This window comes from Temnothorax longispinosus, chromosome 9 (assembly GCF_030848805.1).
Source record: "Temnothorax longispinosus isolate EJ_2023e chromosome 9, Tlon_JGU_v1, whole genome shotgun sequence".
Classification (NCBI taxonomy): domain Eukaryota; kingdom Metazoa; phylum Arthropoda; class Insecta; order Hymenoptera; family Formicidae; genus Temnothorax; species Temnothorax longispinosus.
In genome coordinates this window covers 9,835,272-9,857,179 of record NC_092366.1, presented here as the reverse complement: position 1 = coordinate 9,857,179, position 21,908 = coordinate 9,835,272, and the positions used below count along the sequence as shown (strand labels likewise).

At 34.8% G+C, this 21,908-nt stretch overlaps 2 protein-coding genes across 7 annotated transcripts; one reads left to right on the top strand and one right to left on the bottom strand.

Annotated features, from left to right (window-relative positions):
- Nucleotides 1-1,153: 1,153 nt before the first annotated feature.
- Nucleotides 1,154-13,494, bottom strand: LOC139818745 (uncharacterized). Of its 3 annotated transcripts, XM_071787622.1 has the most exons (11): nucleotides 12,635-13,494; nucleotides 11,620-11,761; nucleotides 11,048-11,141; nucleotides 5,625-5,813; nucleotides 5,477-5,505; nucleotides 4,569-4,846; nucleotides 3,513-3,712; nucleotides 3,070-3,366; nucleotides 2,896-2,965; nucleotides 2,576-2,661; nucleotides 1,154-2,386 (listed from the first exon to the last, which is right to left on the bottom strand). In XM_071787622.1, exons 4-10 carry the CDS (start codon nucleotides 5,633-5,635, stop codon nucleotides 2,596-2,598), a joined length of 951 nt encoding a protein of 316 aa, XP_071643723.1. In that variant the 5' UTR covers nucleotides 5,636-5,813; nucleotides 11,048-11,141; nucleotides 11,620-11,761; nucleotides 12,635-13,494; the 3' UTR covers nucleotides 1,154-2,386; nucleotides 2,576-2,595. The 3 variants fall into 3 exon arrangements, 2 of the variants coding, with proteins under 2 accessions (XP_071643723.1, XP_071643724.1); XR_011733499.1 differs by lacking the exon at nucleotides 4,569-4,846 and having other exon boundaries at nucleotides 1,154-2,661; XM_071787623.1 differs by lacking the exon at nucleotides 4,569-4,846 and having other exon boundaries at nucleotides 1,154-2,661; nucleotides 5,477-5,813; nucleotides 12,635-12,821; nucleotides 12,927-13,494.
- Nucleotides 8,695-21,691, top strand: LOC139818747 (uncharacterized). 4 transcript variants are annotated; one of them, XR_011733501.1, is made up of 4 exons: nucleotides 8,868-9,176; nucleotides 9,546-9,672; nucleotides 10,115-10,255; nucleotides 10,357-12,725. XR_011733501.1 is itself a non-coding variant. In XM_071787626.1 (3 exons), exon 3 carries the CDS (start codon nucleotides 19,827-19,829, stop codon nucleotides 20,511-20,513), a length of 687 nt encoding a protein of 228 aa, XP_071643727.1. In that variant the 5' UTR covers nucleotides 8,736-9,672; nucleotides 13,486-13,589; nucleotides 19,817-19,826; the 3' UTR covers nucleotides 20,514-21,691. The 4 variants fall into 4 exon arrangements, 2 of the variants coding, with proteins under 2 accessions (XP_071643727.1, XP_071643726.1); XR_011733500.1 differs by having other exon boundaries at nucleotides 8,695-9,672; XM_071787626.1 differs by lacking the exons at nucleotides 10,115-10,255; nucleotides 10,357-12,725 and adding exons at nucleotides 13,486-13,589; nucleotides 19,817-21,691 and having other exon boundaries at nucleotides 8,736-9,672.
- The last annotated feature ends 217 nt before the right edge of the window (nucleotides 21,692-21,908 follow it).

The following is a 21,908-nucleotide window of genomic DNA, read 5'->3' as shown; positions in this document are numbered from 1 at the left end:
TCCAAAATGCGTATGAACGTCGAGAGTGCGAATTAACAACCTCAAACGTGTGTATGCGAATACAATTCCGTTTTTCGTTCAAAAACAGACACGTAATTTGCTCGTTCACATAATTTATTACGTTTACAAATGTTTTTGTATGTGCTCCTAATCTAATAACTTTGTAGAAAATTAACATTAAATTGTATCGTTTATAAAAATTTCGTCGCGATACGTGTAAGATATAAATATTAAATTGATCCTCAACCAATTACAATCGAGAATATTTATATCTTACATGTATCAATAAATATTAACTTATTTTATATATTAATATATTTATATTTTATATATAAATATCTAACAGAGAGCCCTCTCTCCTTCTCTCACTTTCTCTCTTTTCGACAATGCCGATAAAACATCATTTTAGTGTGCGTCCGTGCTACATCTGTAAACTGCAAATGTATACATCATATATATATTACATTTGCAGATGTAGCACGGACGCGCACTAAAATGATGTTTTATCAATAGTGTCGGAAAATAAACGTGGTTACGTAGTACCAATTTCGAAAATGGATGTACTGGCTATAGTGTACAGGGGCTTTCGATAGTTCCACGAAAAAGGCCGGGATGGCCTCTCTCAGGCTTCTCTCTGCTACTGTTAATAAAAGACAGCTCTCGATGACGTAGTCATTGAACTTATCATAAAACTTCAGCAATTATATGAGATCAACTGAAATAGTTGGAAACAAGACATTATAACGTTAAACTTATGATACAAATAAATGATAATTAAAGTTGATAAAAATGATAAGAAGTCTCTACAAGAAGATCGGCTTTTATACGACAAAATAATGTATGTGATATGATTTTATTTCTTAAAATTGTCGTTTAACACTAATTGAAAAATTATGTTCTTTCGCTTACAGTGCACAACGTTCTTTGAAATCAAAATTTCTGGATTAGCAAGGTTCTTTTATAAATACTAATAAGTATTAGTCAACATAATTATTGGTTATTTAGAAATATGTTTTATTATTATAATTATATAGTTTTATTAATATAATTATAGTTTTATTAGTATAGAAATAGTACATATATAGTAATAAAATCAGTAATAATTTAAAAAATATAAAATAAGTATAAAGAAAAAATAAGGTGTATAACTTATTGTGGCTTAAAAGTTGTAAATACATTAATATTTTTAATATCAATAACATACAATTTTTAATATTAATAATAACAGATACATATGACATATCTAATATTATTTAATATTAATATAATAATGATTTAATTTAAACAATGTTAATAATATCAAAAATAATAATAATAAAACCGTACTAAAAGTATTAAAAATAATTAAGAATAATTTAAGAAATTAGTAATAATTAAGTAGCAAACAAACTTAAAGCTAAAAATAAAGATATAGATCAGAGCAAGAGACATTACACGAATTATTCTAAGACTCACTATTATATGCTTTTTGTTTCATATATGATTCCGCAATCACTCGAAAGTATTTACTTACATTTAGTATTACAAGTACAGCGATAGAAAAGTAAACTGGTATTAAAGAGAGTACGTTATACAAGATTTAAATGTAATGATGTAAACACATGTTTATATCATTACATGTCGATTGATTGATATAGTTCTGTTTATATAATAACAACTTTATAATAATAATAACAAAGTTATAAAATAACATTTATGTTTATTAATATAAAAGAAATCCTTGATTTATCTTTGTGATGAATTTATTATAAATTAAACTAAAATGTAAAAGTTAATACACGGACTCTTATACACATAAAGTATACTTTTACAAATTTCAAAAAATAATATAATCTGCGGATATAGATTTATGTTAATTGTATACGCATTTTAACTTTTGTATGAGTTTTTATATGTATAATCGAATCTCTCTCTAAAATTAGTTATTGTCAAAATTTATAAATTATAACCGTATCAAATTTAATTTAGACCAAGTATATTTTAAACCTATAGACGTATTCCCCTTACATTATGACACTTTTGAAATCAACATAATAACTTTGTGCGAAATTGTATACTTTATTATAAATTTTTGTATACTTTATTATAAATTGTATACTTTATATTATAAGATATGTACATACAACTTTTTTTTTAATGTCTTAGAATAATATTCATGAATGTCTCTTATACTGAATATTTATGAAGACATGCGGCAATGATATAAAATATTATCTGTAATAAAAGCAGATATGTCTCATTATATTACAATCCATTAATTGCGCACAAGATTTTGGAAATAATTTAGCTGATTCTTAATTGCGGACGAACGTGATTTTATTTTTTGTTCAGCAGCCGCATCCCAACTTAATTGAACCGTTTCTCAACATTATAAAGTTTCCGTAGCCGAAATAAATTATTCTGATGTTTACCAGCAATAAATTATCACATTGTAATTGAAATGTAAGGAGATACAATTGTATTATATCGAGCCATTAAAATATAATGTTACTTTATATGTGTCACGTACGAAGATAAATATCTAGAAAAACAAGAAAATACATATAAATTAAGTTTTGTGTTCATAAAATATACCTTTTTCATATGTTCAGGCTTTCAATTCGGAATATGCTGAATATATATTTTTATAGCCTCCCTTTTATGTTTCACAAATTCAAGTATCTAGAAATTAATTATTTTAACATTGAATATATATATATATATATATATATATATATATATATATATATATAAGTGTTGGTAATACTTCGAAGTATATATGTATATGATGTAACACCATAGTTTGGGGTTTCAGCGCGATATAATTAAGTAATTGATTATTAAATAAGTAAGAGTAAGTTTTATAATAAAATACTAGTAAAGTCGAATAGTTTTTGGATTAATTATAAAATTTACCTTATCAAATTGCTTCTTAGACTGTACATGGTTAATGATATTAATTAATGCTACTCTCACATTGATTCCGCTATTAAATTAAACGACAAGTTTGTATTTAGTACATATTATAAACATTTACAATACTTACAATACATCATAAACAATGTTTTAATTAAAAAATATTTTCATTACCTTAGTATTATTTTATCAAAATTATTTAATATATGTTCTAATACTTTGTTATCTTTTGCATGCTTTGCAATAGTAAGAAGAAAACTGTTCACAAGGTCATTGCAATGCAATATTACATTCTTGTAGTCTGGCTTGTTTAAATCGCAGTTTTCCAATTTACGGATTAACATGTTTGAGTAATCGATGGTGATAGTAGGAAACGTAGAGCAAGATAAATATTCATCATATACATCCCACCAAAGAGTTTCATTATTCACTAGATCATTACAATATACCCATTTCTTCCACTCTGACAACCTATACAATATCGAGAAAAAAATAATAAAATATAAAAATTGTATTTTGTGGTCTTCTGCTTTAATCGTATTTATTATATCAAATATTTTGTATCATTATTATAAATATATGAAAAAGTGGTTATAAAATTATTCAAAATATTGTACCTTTCAGTACCATCCAAGTGCCGCGTCAATTTAGAAAAGGCAGTAGATATGCAATTGGAATCATTGAGGACATATGCCCATTTGGCAGCTTCTTGCCTTAAACATTTAATAAAGTCATTAAGTTTTTCATCAGATTTCTTGGTGTGTGTTATATGCTTAAGAAGCTTAAGAAGCTCTTGCAAGATGTTCCGCATGTGTTTCTAAAAATCAAAAAATGAAATAATTAATTTGTAAAAAAGTCTAACAACAGTGATCGAACATAATGTTATATTTACGTAACATGACTTGTATATGTATAAATAAAACATGTAATAATTTCTATGCATTCTTATGTATACATATATGAATAAATTATATTTTTATATACGTTGCAGAAATGATTATCGCACCCCAAGAAGAATGTTGTCGTATCTTAAATATTCACTAGTTTCAGGAGGGAAAAAAAATTTAATTATTTTTTTTTAATTGTGAAATAACTAATCCAATTATAATTACGATATTGTATTATATTAAAACTTATATGTGATTTACTTGTCAATTTTCTTATGACACTATTCATCCAGGTTAATTAATCCAGAAAACCGCAACATAACTGGTTTAAAAGAATAACAATATTTCTGCCCTATGCAGCGGATTTTGCCTAGACTTGCGACAATGTTATAGCACGCAGATAACATTTTAAGTCCGTTCTTTATGGGTTAACTCAAAATCAAAATGTTTCGAGTTGTGTGACAGTATTCTTTTAAGGACGCGATATATAGATTTATTTTATAATACAAATTTTATTAGCATTATGTGTATATAAAATGTATACAATATTTAACGTTAAAATAAAGCTGACATCTGTATTTATATTCTCTTGAAACTGGTGTTTATAAAGACAGTATAATAAAGTTTTCTAATTATTTACATGTATTTAATTATTACTATATATATTTTATTCTTGAAAAAATATTTAAATTATTTATATAAAATTGCTTATTATTTTGTAAAAAATAATAGAAATGTAGTGTAATGCTTAAAAAAATTTCTTCTTACAATATTTGTTTTATGTACCTTTATATATGCGCTTTCTTCGAATAAAAAGAAACCAGACATATATTCAAGAGCTTTAAACATAGGATACCATGCTATAAAGTCTGTCTCTCGTTGTAGATATTTCGTTAGTTTCAAAAAAGTGGACAAGGGAAGTTGATCATTCATCAGAAAATAAAATGTATCATCGATAATTTGAGCACGATTAAGCACATGTATTTTTGTATGTTCGTCAAATGTTAAATAATTGACAATTCGGTCCCAATACACAACATCGTAATTGACACGATAATAATATCCTACCATAAATACATTTTGGTTACTAACTATACATGAGTAACGCAATGTAATAAAAATGTTTACAGATGTTAATGTCTTTAATGTGGTATAATATTAGAATAATTTGCTTATATTTTAACCCGTTGAGGTTCCATGGGGTCCAGTGGACCCCAGGCTTTTTTTTCTCTCTTAAAAGTATACTATTTTGAGAGTAAAACGCACAAAGTTTTTTTACTTTATCTCAAAAAATTTTGATGAATATTTTTGTGAAAAAAGTCAAATTTTTCGAAAAAAAAAAATTTTTTCCTCGCGTTTTTTCAACATAAAAATTTTTTTTAAATTATTGGATTATCAAGAGGAAGTCATAAATTAATTCCAGTTCAAGGTTTGAGTCGATACATCAAAAAGAACGCAAATGGAAACTGTTGTGGGGTCCATTGGACCCCATGTGATCTCTACGTTACTTTTAGGAGGTGTGACCTCAACGGGTTAATTAGAAATATTGTAAAAATTATTAAGTAAACCACTATATTATTTTTTTTTTTAAACATTATGTTGATTTAAGTTGTGTTTTTAGAACTTTAAGCTAAATTTGCTCATGCAAGGAAATAATCTGAGAAAGACAAAGAAATTTTAATTATTATATCTACCTGTTTGTTGCATGTTGATTATCATCCAACTATTTTCATTTGAGGGAAGTATAATACTAGTAGTATATATCCATTGCGGAGTAATATAAGGAGAAGTGTCATTAAAATTGCAGTAATCTTGTGTGGTATATGTTACAGGTATATTTACCGTCTGTGCATTATTATTAAAGATTTCCACGTTTACAAGATCAAATTCCGTCACCTTTAGCACAGGATAATACTTTAGTTGTGTCCAAGTTCATCATTCATCATATCTTTTATATTAAATTTGTAGATACCAGTTGAATTATTTAAAGCAATTTGCATAGCGGTCCACAAATCATCGAAATTTAATGGGCTAAAAACAAAAACCATAAATATAATATAATATAAGGTTTTGGTTAGTTAAGGATAGCGCGCGAAGAGGATGATGGCAAGGCAATTATTAATTATGATTTAGTCTTTAAATATAGCCCGATGTATTGCACCGCAATTACAGTCTTTGTCTCTGTTCTAAAGTCTCTGTTGTAACGCTCACACGTCCGCGCGCTTGCGAGTCCGAAAGTCGAATGTCGAAGCTCGAATGTCTTTGTTAACTGTCTCGAGCCGGTTTTTTAATTATTATTGTCCCCTCTAAGGACGATGTGCTCTTTGAGACTTTTCTCGAAAGTCGAGAAAAGTCCGTCCGCGTTTAATATCGACGGCGGGCACTCTTTTAACGACTCTGATGGTTCGCCCGCTGTGATCGCCCGGATGCATCTATCTGTAATGCATCGTCGCATCGCATCGCGGGAGACGTAGGCCCTACATATATTCTAAAACGCTTTTCGCTATTAAGTTTGCAATCCGGGGGTTTAACGATTCTCGGTACCTGTTCACGTGATTATTCGCTGTCTGTTGTGTTTACGTTTATTATTATCTTAACGTTTTTCTTTGCGCGAGCGTTTGGGTCGTTTCCAGGCGGTGACGAATGTGTCGATGTAATCGCCACAAGGTAAAATGGTATAAATATAAGGAAGTATAAAATATAAACAGAATAAGAAATAGGAGAGAGAACATTAAAACGGAAAAATACGGAAAGAGGGAAACAAAAAAACAAGAGAAATAAAAATAAAACAATTGTACAAGTGATAAGAAGTGTTGCATAACAACAAAGTAAAACAAAAATTAAAATAATATAATATCATGAAAATCACATAGATCGGAAGAACAAAACCTGAAAACAACGTATATGCATGATGAAAATAAAAAGACGTCATCTTTACAATGAAAGACAAAAAAAATTATCCTGTTAAATCAGAAGAATCTGGAAAGATCTGTTCAAACCAAGTGATGAGTAGGTTTTCTGTAATATTACACTCTTCTTTGTTATTACATTTTTCATAATTTCTTTTCATTGAAAGTGGATTTATTTAACACATTTTGAAACTACATCAAATGGCTGTCTCATAAACTAAATAACCATTTCCTTTATGACGTCAGTGTATGTCGAGTCAGAATTAATATCTTCCTCTCGTCATTAGGGAAAGGTACCACTTAAAAAGAACACAATTAGCTTGGCGGATTATCAAGAGACACGGTAGTGTCTCGTGCCAAGTATACGCGGAGCGAGACCGACCGTGACTCTTTTACGCGATTCTTATTTACACGAATACTGACGTACAATTTTTGTATTCTTTTATTAGATTTTAGTTTTTTTTTAAATATCGTAATAAATGTATGTTACAACATTCGATAAATGTATATTTTAAACAAAAATATTAATTTTTGTGAAATTGTGTTTTACCAATTAATAGCTGAAGTTTATTGTTAAAAATAAATCAGTGTTTTTGCATTTGAATTGCACTTCATTACTTCATTCACTAACAAGGGAACGGTCGGAAGTATCCTTACCCGATTTGGATGTGCTTTGGATATGTTGTTGAGCATAAAAAAATATTAGACACGTATTTTTTTCTGCGGTGTATCTCGACGTTTAGGGGTTGAAACAACCCCTTGAAAATAACGGATTTTATAGTTTTTAGCGAATATCTTCGAAAATATAAGGCGTAACGACAAAACATTTGTACGAAATGTTTATGGCTTTTTGTGCTCTTTACAATGGCGTAATCAGATTTTTCAAATTTGTCACATTTTTTAATTTAACCCCACCTCCACCTATTATTTTTGCCAAATATAACAATTTTTCCAACGCAAATTCAAGAGCGTCAAATGCCAAATACATCCATGTGTATTTTTATTATGATACCATTATTAGATTTTTGGCAAGACGAGATGATATGTGGTATAGGCGTCGCGCTGTAGGTAGGTGTTGCGTTATTTCTGTTCAGTTGCGCCATACGCTTAAAAATTTCAATTTTAACTCCGAGATGACCGAAAGCGCTGATGCAAAGGCCAGCGCAAGGCACTGACAGCGATAGGTTAACGCTATTTCGAGAGTCCTAGACTAGCAACGGAATGTCGACTCCGATATTATAAATACCGCCGAATTGTAAGATCGGGCGGGCAGTCGCAAATCATAATCTGAACGAACACGTGCGTCACATTAACCACTACAATAATATACTATCCCGGTTACGGCACAAAATCAACAACCAAATTCACGCATTTGAATATCATTTGCTTGTGTCATAATTCCGAAAAGCAAGCATTTCAGATCATAAGTCTGAAGTGTAAAGAACTGTGTTGTACGCTGTCGTTTTGTGAACATGTAAGTGCATTTTTATTGTTAACTTTTATTGGTTTCTTACGCTTGTTACTTTTTTCTTTGATATTGAATATTGAATATAATTTTTTATTCAGCTCTTACTCTTATAGTCACTGGCAAGACTGGCAAAGAATTGTCTTTGCCAGTCTTGCCAGGGACTATATAATCTTTTTTGTTCATAAAATGTCACGTTGTAAGCACCTACTATAGTATATATTGTGCACCAAGGAGAGAAAGCAGCGTTTTTCAGACTCTTGTGATTTGCCGCTCTCGCCTTTGGCTCGGGTGGCAAACTTTACACTCGTCTGAAAAACGCTGCTTTCTCTCTTTGGTGCACAATATACTATAGTAGGTGCTTACAACGTGACATTTTATGAACAAAAAAGATTATATAGTCACTAGCAAGACTGGCAAAGACAATTCTTTGCTGTCTTGCCAGTGACTATAAGAGTAAGAGCTGAATAAAAAATTATATTCAATATTGAATATCAAAGAAAAAAGTAACAAACATAAGAAACCAATAAAAGTTAACAATAAAAATGCACTTACATGTTCACAAAACGACAGCGTACAACACAATTCTTTACACTTCAGACTTATGATCTGAAATGCTTGCTTTTCGGAATTATGACACAAGCAAATGATATTCAAATGCGTGAATTTGGTTGTTGATTTTGTTGTGCCGTAACCGGGATAGTATATTATTGTAGCGGTTAATGTGACGTACGTGTTCGTTCAGATTATGATTTGCGACTGCCCGCCCGATCTTACAATTCGGCGGTATTTATAATGTCGGAGTCGACATTCCGTTGCTAGTCTAGGACTCTCGAAATAGCGTTAACCTCTCGCTGTCGGTGCCTTGCGCTGGCCTTTGCATCAGTGCTTTCGGTCATCCCGGAGTTGAAATTGAAATTTTTAAGCGTACGACGCAACTGAACAGAAATAACGCAACATCTACCTACAGCGCGATGTTTATACCACATATTATCTCGTCTTGCCAAAAATCTAATAATGGTATCATAATAAAAATACACATGGATGTATTTGGCATTTGACGCTCTTAAATTTACGTTGGAGAAATTGTTATATTTGGCAAAAATAATAAGTGGGAGTGGGGTTAAATTAAAAAATGTGACAAATTTGAAAAATCTGATTACGCCATTGTAAAGAGCACAAAAAGCCATAAACATTTCGTACAAATGTTTTGTCGTTACGCCTTATATTTTCAAAGATATTCGCTAAAAACTATAAAATCCGTTATTTTCAAAGGGTTGTTTCAACCCCTAAACGTCGAGATACGCAGCTAAAAAAAACACGTGTCTAATGTTTTTTGATGCTCTACAACATATCCAAAGCGCATCCAAATCGGTCGTTATTTTCAAGGAGTTGTTTCAACCCCTAAACGTCGAGATACGCCTCAAAAAAAAATACGTGTCTAATATTTTTTGATGCTCAACAACATATCCAAAGCGCATCCAAATCGGGTAGGGACACTTCCGACCGTTCCCTTGTAAGTGCTGCATTTTTCTCACAATTCTTGTATCCCCCATTAATGATGGCATGTTACTCAGTAAGATGCCAGTTTTACAGGAATAAACATATAATCAAATTATAACATTTTAAAAATAAATAAAGAGTGATTGCAAAAAGACTTCTTATTTGCCCATTTTTTGGACTTCGAATTTTAAACTTTTTTTTATACCAAATAGTATTACATGATGGGACATTAATCCCAGAAAAATTTAAAAATGAATATAGGCACGGTTTCGGAGATATGAAGGGGTGAAAGTGATGGTTTCTCATAATCCATGAAAGTACACGAAACTCTTCAAGTGTCCATAACAAGGAATAAAATATATATAACGAAGTGAAACACACACACACACACACACATATCGTTTCTTATGGATTTTTTTACGTTGGATTCAAATATGATCTTAATTTTCGTCTAGCATGAAAATTCCCCGAGATAGATGGAGTTGAAGTAAAACTTGACACCGCCTCTCACGGATTGGACTGCTTTTTTACTGTGAGACCTCTTGCCTTTCACATATTGGGGTCCTACCAAACACAATGCAACATGTAACGTACAGGTTAGTTGTAATTTCCTACTCAACAATATAAATGCAATATAACACACGTTGTATTGTGTTTGCTGGGGTGCCTTTTTAATGAGTCCCCTTTTCTCTCACAGATTGGGGTGCTTTTTTAATGTGAGTTCCCTTGCCTCTCACAGATTGGGATGGCGACAAAAAATACTCTCAATAATACGCGAACTTCAGCCACGCATTCTTCCTTATGCACAATACACCCTGACTGGAAATCATCACTTTCACCCCCTTGTATCTCCGGGACCGTGTCTATGCTCATCTTGAAATTTTACTGGGATTAATGTTTCATCTAATAGTACTATTTGCCACGAAAAAAAGTTTGAAATTCGAGGTCCAAAAAATGGGTGAAATTTGCCATCACTTTTTAGAGTTAATATTTTCAGCACTGTTATGTAAAAGCTTAAGTATCATTTTTCAAAAATTGCAAAGCGATTTATAACTATTGGCTCGCTCATATTTCTATATTTCTTAATTATGGCATCTTCTCCCGACTTACTTTAAATAAGAAACAGTGACATAGTCGACTAAGAGCTTTCTGAGCTATTGCAGCTCAAAATAAACGCAAAAATGATAAGCATACCTAATGATTCTAATTGACTGACAAAAAAAGAAGAATATTACTAATAACTAATGCATAAAGTAATAAATAATGATTTCGGGATGAAGAGGAGAATAGTATTAAAAATTAGACACAATCAAATTATACATTTTATGTCTCTATCATAATACTTATTTAAATTTATGTCTATAGAAAGTAATTATTACATTACTAACCTTTTACGTACTTTATGATTAAGAAATACCTTGATACCATTCCAAAAGATCTCTTCACTTAATGCATGTTGCAACATACGTAATATAGCTGGTCCTATCATGATAGTCATAAAAAGATTGGATTAAATATATTTTTATACAAATTTAATATAAAAAATATATTTTTTAAAATAAAATTAAGTATAGATATATATACCGGCCCATAAATTCTACAAAAATACATAATTTCTTAAATAAAGATAAATTTAAAGTTTGAATTATATATAAGAATATGTTTCTTTTTATTTTGTATAACAAAATTAATTTATTAGGATGTAAAAAGACAAGTTCGTTTATGATAGTTACGAAGCGGCAGATTCTACTGAATTTCTGCAAGCAATTTAACTTCATATATTGTTAGCAAATTTTGTTATATTTTTGTTGGCATTTTATCGACAAAATTTGTAGCAGATATGTACTTTCAAAATCAGTTCACGACAAACTTGGCTATCCGATTACTGTACCTATTTTTCCATATAATCTATTTTCAAGAATTTACAGACAATTTTTCAATTAAATTTGTAAAGTTTTACCTTTGATGTAACAAGAAAAGGGTAATGGTGAATTAATTTCAGTACTGCTGGCCTCTGACATAAAAGAATGAGTATCCAAACGGAGAGATTCTTGATGGATCTGGACTACGAACAGATCCCATATTCGAAATTCTGGATAAATCTGAAAGCGAAAGTTTTGACACGGTTAATTTTGATAGCTGTATATTCAATCAGAAAAGATATATGCATTGAGAATTTCAAATAAAAAGGAAAGCCTCTAGTTTCACAATTCTTTTTAATAACTTAATGACCAATTATTTTCTACAATATTATCACATTAACAAAATTGTCTATTTTTTGAGAGAAAATATTTATTCCTTTATTTTTTTTTTGCTAGATAAAAGTACAACATAAGTATAACTAAAAACTTAATAACATTGAAATTATTTGAAAGAAGCTTTTATCGTTTTCCTTGTATATATTGTTCTAATCTGAATATCTATAATCTAAATAACTATAATCTGAATAACTATGTGGGAAAGAGAAATTTTTTATACGTTTTAACACGTTGAATAATGTGCGTTTTTAGTTTTAAAACGTACAAAAACGTTTGCAATTACTCATAGAATGCTCATTGTTTTGAGGAAAAATGTTTTAGACAATAGTTTATTTTTTTCCCGTTTATTTTGTAGGAAAGAATAAATAAAGATTAATCTTAAAAATTTAAAAGCCGTTAGAATCTGTAAAATTTAAGAATAAAATAATTAAAGTTAATCGCGTAGTTTTCGGGATATTACAGTTCCAGGTGGGACATAAAACTATAAATAATGACATAATAAATGAATAATAATAAGTCATCATGATGACTTTATCATGACTTTATTCAACATTTAAGAGTTACATTAACGCCACTTTAACATCACTTTGACGTCATCGTGACCTCTTGTTCTGCATGGCGTGTTAAACTTTACATGGATTACCTCGTATAACGTTAAGCAATACAAATAAAAACATTTATGTAAGTAAAACAGTATGAAATAATTAAGAAATTTACCTTGTTAATGGCATCTGCTACATATAGCGTAAGAATTCCCTCTTTCAAGCACATATGTTGAGACAAAGAGGAAAAACTAACCGGATTTTCCCAGCATTGATGTGCTAATGCACGTCCTACTGATCGCGCCACATCTATTTTGCGTATAAAAGCGTCTATTTTTTCATCATAAATTAGAGTAATTTTCCTAAAAATTATTTTCAAATATAAATGTAAAAACACCTTATAAAAATGTATGCCAAGTACATAAATAACATTTAAAAGTATAAACATTATTAAATAAAAAACTAACTGTTCAAAAATTGATATAAATTCCATTTAATTAGCCAAGTATTACTGAACAAACTAAAAATTAAAAAAGATAATTTTTGAGATACTACATATATGTATATTGATAGTATATTATTATATTTTTTTATAAGTATTATAATTCTACGCAACTTTTAAATTATATAAAGCAAGCTTATAATCAGAGAAAATATAAAAATGTAATCGCATTTCATTCAAAAGTCAAGAGATTATTACATACAACATTAATTATAATTTCATTGATTTGTCTTTAAAATATTTGGGTTAACTGTATATTTTTATTGTATATATGTATATATTACTCTACTTTGTGTCTTTCATGTTATCATAATATTACATCTAGTATAATTTATTTATAATATATGTATAAAAAATTATTCTTTTTTTAAATTATGAAATAGATATAATTACACTTCTTATTGTATATTTAAGTAATAAAATGAGTATAATAATCGAAGTTCGCATGTTTTTTGTGGCATATTGTATTTGAATATAAACTTGAAAATGTACTATAATGATTTTAATTTTGCTTTTATATAAAGAACGATATAGACAGGTGTGCAAGTGAGCGAGAGCAAAAGGGTTTAGAAGAGAGTGACGAGGGAGGCTGAGGAAGGAGAGGGTGATAGAGCGAGGAGGTGTGGAGGTGAGAGAGTGAGGAGGTAAGAGGGGGAACAGAGAAGGGGCAGGTAAGAGGAGATAAAGGGAGGTAAAGTGTCTAGGCACTGAGAAGGTGAAAGCACGAACGGTAGCTGAGCTAGAGGGGCGCACGGTAGGTGAGCCGAGCCGAGAGCGGCAGCACGAGGTAGGGCGCGAACAATAGCGAAGAGAGAGGGACGACTCGACGCAGGATCCGGGACGCGGTCAGCAGCGCGAGGCAGGGCATAGAGTAGGTGGTGGAGCTAGAGGGGGAAGTGAGCCGAGTTAGGAGGAGATGAGTGAAGGGAAAGAAAACGGGAGGGAGGGAAAGAGTGCGATAGGTAAGGTTAAGGAAAAGGAGAAAGTTAGAAGGGGGAGCACGGGAAATATAGAAGAGTTGTGGAAAAGGAAGAGGGAGGAAATGGATAGGAGCGGAGGGGAGGAAAAGGAGGAGATTTTTAAGAGAAGTAACATGACGGCAAGATCTCCTAAAAAAGACTCGGAGATAGGTGTGAAGGAGTTGGGAGAAAGAATGGGAGAAATGATGGAGGAATTTAGGGCAGTGAGAGAAGAGCTAAGGGAGGGTTTCAAGGAGCAGGGTAGGAAGATGAGAGAAGAGATAGAGGACCTGAGAAGGGAGTTTAGGGAGCGAGAGAGGAGATGGAAAGAGGAGAGGGAAGAGACAAGTAAGCAGAGGGAGAAAATGGAAGAGAGAATAAGGAGGTTGGAGGAAAAAATGGAAGAGAGGAAGGAGGAGAAGAAGGAGGAGAAAAGAAACGGTAGAGGGGAGGTGGGGGAGAAAATGAGAGAACTGGAGAGAAGGCTGGAAAGGAAAGAAAAGGAGGAGAGAAGAAGAAATATTGTAATAAGAGGGCTGGAAGTAAAAGAAGGAGGGAGGAGAGAAAAGGCAGAAAAGTTACTAGAAGGAATAAGAGCGAAAGTAAAGGCAATAGAGGTGAAGAGAATAGGAGGTGATGCAGAAAAAGGAAGGGAAATGGTGCTGGTGAAATTGGAGAGCGAAGAACAGAAATGGGAGGTTATGGAAAAAAAGAGGAGCCTAGTGGGGAGAAAGGAAAGAATTACGGAGGACCTATCGTGGGAGGAAAGAAGAATGAATTGGAGGTTGAGAGAGATAGCGAGAGGGGAGGAAAGAGAGGGTAGGAGGGCATGGATTAAGGCAGGAAGAATAAGGTTGGAAAATACCTGGTGGAGATGGGATACGGAAGAGGAGGTGTTAAAGGATGAAAGGGGAAGGAGAAGAAAGGAGAGCAGAGGAGGGAAGGAAGGGAAAGAAGGTAAAGGAGGAGAGGGAGAGGTAGGAATGGAGACGGGGGAATAAGAGGAGAAGAGGATAGAGGGGGTGAGATAAAGAAGGACAACGCGAAAGCTAGAAGAGAAGAAGAGGGGGAAAGTAAGTCAGTTTGGAGGATAGTATTCTGGAACGTAGCTGGGTTGGAAAATAAAGATAAGGATTTTTGGGAAGGGCTGAAGAAAGAAGATGTGCTAGTCATGTTAGAGACCTGGATAGGAGAAAAGGGCTGGGAAAGAATAAGGGGGAGACTTCCAAAAGGGTACGAGTGGGGGGTGCAAATGGCGAAGAAAAAGAATAAAAAAGGAAGAGCAATAGGAGGGATGATAATGGGAATAAGGAAAGGATTAAAAGAAAAGGGAACGGCAATAGAAGTAGATAGGGAGGGTTGGATTACGGGAAAGGTCAGAACAGGTGGCGAGAACTGGAGTATTATAGGGGTGTATGCAAAGAAAGAGGGGATGGAGGAGAACGTACAGGAGTTAGGAGATAGAATGGAAAAGAAAGAAGAAGGAAGGTATACGATAATTGGGGGAGATTTTAATGCGAGGACTGGTCAAGAAGGTGGGAGGATAGAGGAAGAGGAGGGAGGAGGACTGGGAGAAGGAAGAAGGTCGAAGGACAAGAAGGTGGACAGAGAGGGGAGGCTGTTGGTAAAGAGCTTAAAGGAGAGAGGATGGGAAATATTCAATGGAAATGTGAGAGGAGACGAGGAGGGGGAGTTTACTTTCACGGGGGGAAGAGGAGGTACGGTGATTGACTACATAATAGGGGAAGGAGAAGTAAGGGAGAAGATAGTGAGCATGGTAGTGGGGGAGAGAGTAGACTCGGACTAGGGATCCTCTACAGAGGGATCGGACTAACCGTCGCCATTTTGTTTCAAAACCGGAAGTAGTATATTCAGCGGCAAAACTCAAACGTGTTTCAATGCAAATGTGTATATTTTATATAATTAGACATGACAGACGCGCGCTACGCGCGTGTTATTTAGCTTTAATTATACAATTCCTATTACATTATACTATTAACGAATTAATACACAAACTGTCAAAATAAGTAATGATAGATGTTTACGAAATAAGTGCAATAAAAAAGCAATCAGCATCGCGGAAAAATCTCAACAATGAAACCTTACATGACTTTTTTATGAGTAAATTATTCTTATACAATGAGAAAAATAAAATATTTCATATTTAAATACCGAAAATGTTGTACAGTAATTCTTACAGTTATAGTTTATTTACAAATAATAAAATATAAACAAATTCTTTCAGTGGTAATTGGTGCGCAAGAGTTCCTTTCGTAAAAAATATTTAATGATTCGTAAAAAATATATATTGATGACAAATTGTAATTTTACATGTATACAAGTTGTAATTTTTTATTCCGTTTATTGGCTGCAATAAGACTCTTTTTCAAAGCTATCCTAGATTTTTCCGATTTGTCATATAATTTTTGTAATCTATTAAATCGTTGTTCAAGTGTTTCTTCGAAAGGCGTTTTTTCCTTCAGTTCTTCAATACTTCCTTCAGTTTCCTGAATTTCTTCTGAATTGTTGTGAACATCACCTGCACATAAATTTTTTGAAATAGAAAACTGACACTTGGTCGCAGAAGAAAAATTAAATACTGGTTTCAAAAGAAGTCTTATTAAAAAGTAATAAATATACAGAGCAACGTTTCACGTGAAATAATGGGTGCGTTCAGCCGATACTCCGCTAGCCTAGCAATCGTGAGCAGTCGCTCGTTTTCACTCGTTTCCTCTCCTTTGACCCAATGGATTAAAAGGAGAGAAAACGAGCGACTGCTCACGATTGCTAGGCTAGCGGAGTATCGGCTGAACGCAGCCACTCATAGACGAGGCAAGGGCACCGTAAAGTTCCTTAACTAATTATCGTTTCGCTGGCGTACTAACCTACACGACTAACTTGTCCTCGTCCTTCTCCGATCGTTGACGCCAAAGGAGAACGCTGCATCGTAGGTTGACGATGACGACGACGACGACGACGACGACGACGACGACGACGACGACGACGACGACGACGACGACGACGACGACGACGACGACGACGACGACGATAACGATGACGACGGCGACGACGACAGGGTATACCGTGACGACGCGGTTTTCTGTTTACTCGCTCTCCTCTCCTCGTTTCGTTGCGATTTACGGTCACGCGCACGCGTGTGTGTATGGCTCTATCTCTCTTACTCGCTCGCTCTTTCTCTCTCTGTTTCCGGTTTTGAAACAAATTGTCGCCGACCAATAGAAAACGATACCCACTTAGTCCGATCCCTCTCTGGAGGATCCCTAACTCGGACCATCACCCATTGGAAATAATAGTAAGAAGGGGGGAAGAGGAGGAAGGCAGGAGAAGAGGGGGGAAGAAAAGAAGCAGGGGGGTGTGGAACGAGGAAGGAGCAAAGAGGTTTATAGAAAAAATAGGAGAGGTGGAAGAAAAAGAAGAAGAGTTGAATAAGGAATGGGAAGAAATGGAAACAAGAATAACAGAGGCAATAAAAGGGGTAGAGGAGGAGCTGGGAAATAAGAAAGGGAAGGTGGGATGGTGGGATGAGGAATGTCGAGAAGCGAAGAAAGAGACAAGGAGAAAATTAAGGGACTGGAGGAAGAAAAGAGGAGAGGCCAGTGCGTACAAGGAAAGGAGGAAAGAATTTAAGGAGATATGTAAGAGAAAGAAGGAAGAGGAGAAACAGAGATGGGAGAGAAAAGTGGAGGGAGCAAGGAGGGAGGCGGAGGTATGGGAGATAGTGAATAGGGAGAGAAGGAAAAGGAGGGGAATAGAGGAAGGAATAGAAGAGGAAGAATGGAAAGAGCACTTTATGAAGTTATTAGGAGGAGTAGAGGGGAGAGTGAGGATGGGGAAGGAAGGAGAGAGGGAAGAAAAGGAAGGAGAGGAGGAAGAGGAGATAAGTCTAGAGGAAATGAGGAGAGTTATAAAGAAGCTAAAGGATGGAAAGGCAATGGGAAAGGATGAGATTCCAGGAGAGGCCTGGAAGCGAGGGGGGAAGGGATTGGAGGTTTGGGCATGGAAATTTATCAATAAGATATGGAAGGGGGGAGGATGGCCGGAAATTTGGAAGGAGGGTATAATTGCGCCAATCGTAAAGAAAGGGGAAGGAAAGAGGGCAGAGGAATATAGAGGGGTGACAATAATGCCTTCTTTGTATAAGGTGTACACGGCTATTCTGGCGGAGAGGATAAGGGAGGAGATAGAGGGAAAGAGGATGGTACCGCACAACCAGACAGGTTTTAGAAGGGGAATGGGAACGATAGACAACATTTACGTGTTGAACTACATGGTGAACAGAAGGTTAGAGAAGAAAGGGGGAAAACTGATAGCATGTTTTGTGGACCTTAAGGCGGCGTTCGATTCGGTGGATAGAGGAATACTAATAAAAGCTATGAGAGAAAGGGGAATAAGGGAAGGACTGGTAAGAAGGACGGAAGAGATGTTAAGAGAAACGAAGAGTAGGGTAAGAGGAGGAAACGAATTGGGAGAAGTATTCTGGACGGGGAGGGGAGTAAGGCAGGGATGCCCTTTGAGCCCGATTCTGTTCAATGTGTTGCTAGCAGACCTGGAAGAGGAAATGGGTAGAGTTAAATGGGGAGGGATAAAGCTAGGAGGCAAGAGGGTGTATACTCTGGCCTACGCGGATGATATAGTGCTAATCGCAGAGGACGAGGACCAAATGAGGAGTCTGATAGAAAGACTAGAGGGGTACCTGGGCAGGAAGAGATTGGAATTGAACGTGGGGAAAACAAAAATAATGAGGTTTAGGAAAGGAGGAGGGAGGGACAGTAAGAGAAAGTGGAGATGGGAAGGAAAAGAGTTAGAAGAGGTGAGGGAATTTCGGTATTTAGGATACGTGTTTCAAAGAAATGGAGGGCAGGAAGCCCAAATAAGGGAAAGGATCAAAAAGGCGGCCGCAGTGATGGGAAAAGTCTGGGGGATAGGGAAGAGGAGATTCGGGAAAGACTGGGGAAAAAGACTGTGGCTGTTCGATAGACTGGTGTGGACGGTGTTGAGTTATGGAGCGGAAATATGGGGATGGAGAGAAAGGGAAGGAATAGAAAGAATGGAAGAAAGGTACATTAGATGGGTATTGGGAGCGGACGTGAGAACACCGTGGTATCTAGTGAGGGAGGAGTTACAAAGGGAAAAATTAAGAGGGAGAGCAGGAATGAGGGCATGGAGATTTGAGAAAAAGTTAGAGGAAGGCGGAGGAAGTGAACTGGCGAGGGCTGCCTGGGAAGAGTTGAAGGAAAGAGAGATGGAAGGGAAAGCTGGCTCAGATTGGGAAAGAGAGAGAAGAAAGTTCTTCGAAGACAGAGGTGTGGGGTTAAAAGAGGTGGAAAAGATAAGAGGAGATGGAGACGAATGGTTTCTTAAACTGTTTGAAGGGGATAGGGAGACGCAGAGAAAAGAGAGATGGGAGAGGATCGAGAAATCAGATTATAATAAGTGGTATAAGTGGATAAAGGGAGAGGGTATCCCGGGATATTTGAAGAAGGGATGGGGAGAAAGTAGATGGGGAAGGGTGGCGAGATTCAGATTAGGGAATGAGATAGGAGAGAGCAGATACTGGGAAGCGGAGGAGAAAAAGAAGTGTAGGTTGTGTGGGAATAAGGAGGAAACGTGGGAACATGTATGGGAAGAATGTAGAAGATGGAATTCAGGAAAGGGAAGCTGGCAGGAAGCGGTAGGATGGGTTTTGGACGAGGAGGGAGGAGGAGAGGAATGGATGCGAGAATTAGAAGGGGAGAGAATGAGTGGAAAGGGAGATTTGGAGGAGTTAAAGGAGGGTAGTGGGGAAGACGGAAGGAGAGATGGGGGAGGAGGATAAGTGGGAGGGGAGGAAGAGGAAAGTAGAGAAAAAGTGAAGTGATTAATTGTTCTGTTACAGAGCAGGCAGGATGGAGCGTGAAGGGAGAATGATAGTGGAGGCAGTGGAAGGGATTGTAGAGGAGAAGTTAAGGAAGATGCTGAGGGAAAAGAAGGAGGAAGACAGAAAAAAGGACGAGAGGATGGAGGAGCTGGAGGAGAAGGTAAGGAGGCTGGAGAGAAAGATAGAAAGGTTGGAACAAAGTGGAGGCAAAAGAAAGAGGGAGGATAGCGAGGAGAGTAGGGCGGGAAAGAAGAAATGGTGGGCAGGTGAGGGTGAAAGGAACGAGGACGACTTCAGAAAGAGGAACATAATTATAAGAGTGGAGAAAGAGAAATGGGAAGGTAAGGAGACCAACTGGGAGAAAGTGAAGGAGCTTTTCACAGAAGGGCGGAAAGTGAAGGTGAAGGTAAGAGAGGTGATAGTGGTGGGGCAGAGAGGGATTTGGTTAACGATTTTGGTAAAGCTAGGAGACGAGGAGGAGAAGAGGCGGGTTTTGGAGGCGAGAAGAAGGGCAGGGAACACCATAGGAGTTAAGATACACGAGGATAAGCCGGTGGAAAGGAGGGTTAGGGAGAGAGAAGAAGGGAGAAGGGAGGTGCACAGGTGCACAGGGAGATCGGCGGAGGAAGAAATCACGAGAGGGATGGAGGAGAAGCTTCTCTTGAGCCCAGAGGAGGAGAAGGAGGAGGGACGAGAGAGGAAGCAGGCCAAATAGGGAGGAGTCGACAGGAAGGATGGAGGTGGAAGGAAGGAAGGAAGAATTGACGGCAGAAGCGGAGGAAGAAGAAGAGGGATGAAGAGGGGAGGGGAGGGGGGGTAAATATTTTTGTAAGGTCGCAAATGGCCAGGCACAGGGGAAAGAAAATGTACGAGGTTTGGGTACGTTCCTCATAAAAAACGCCTTGTAAACCCTACGGGGAAATGCAATAAACGGCATACATACATACATACATAAAGAACGATATAAATATGTACATATGTATGTTTCTTTGATAAGTTGTATGATATAAATTTGTGTTATTGTATAAATGTATTAAAATAAAGTTGTTCCTACATGGCACATAGTGCTATATATCCAGTTTCAACACTCCGCTATTTTCGATTTTTCAGACTTCTATTTTAACACGCATAACGTCGGTTCATATATATTACGTAAAAGATGGATTGACATAATCTTCTCCGTAATACGATACATCTTTCGATAAGTTTTACATATATTTTTTATAAACATTTCAATTTTGGGGAAATTATTATTTTCTAATCATTTAGGAAACAGTGTTGTGTTTAGTTACACCTGTGCAAGTGCCAATCACTCTCACTCCTCGACATTTTAATTAATCATTGTGTATTTATTGTTGAAATAAATAAGCCTAATAGTAAATATGTAATATTTGAAGAAGGGTAAATATCTTGTAACAAAAGTTATTTAAAATTTAATAGATTAAAAGCGAAGAGAGTAAATTGGACTAGTGATCCAAGTTAGTTGTTATTGCTAAATATAAACTGTTGTCTAAATAAATATTAATATTGTAGTGTCAAACGTGTCGAATTGTAATGAGATTATTTTTAGTGTACAGACAAAGAAGAAATGTTAATTTAAAACTTAAGTTTTTGTAATTATATAATTAATTAATTATATAATTATCTAATTATTAATGTATTAATTATATAATTTATTAATTATATAATTTATAAATTATATAAATAGAAACACAATTTGGGATTATATGTCCATATGCCACACTTATAATTTTCCTGTCGATGTGGTAAAAATAATTTTGAACTTCTGGAACTATTGTTAGTAAATCAATTTATTATTATATTTATAGGAAGTTTTAAATAGATTTTTGTCATAGACTGATAGTAAAAAACATTTCTAAGATGTAACGCCAACGTGATAACTCAATTAAATCTTATAATTCATTGTATTATAAATAGTAATATCTTATTTCTTTCTGAATAAATTTTTTTTTTATTACAAAAAGTATTTGTGGTAAACATCCCGTTTAGGGGACCCACCTCCGATGGCCTTGACCTTCACATATGTTGTCAAGGTCACCCTTCTGAGTGACCTTCAGAAGGTTTTAGTCGGGGGTCGCTTTTTATTAAA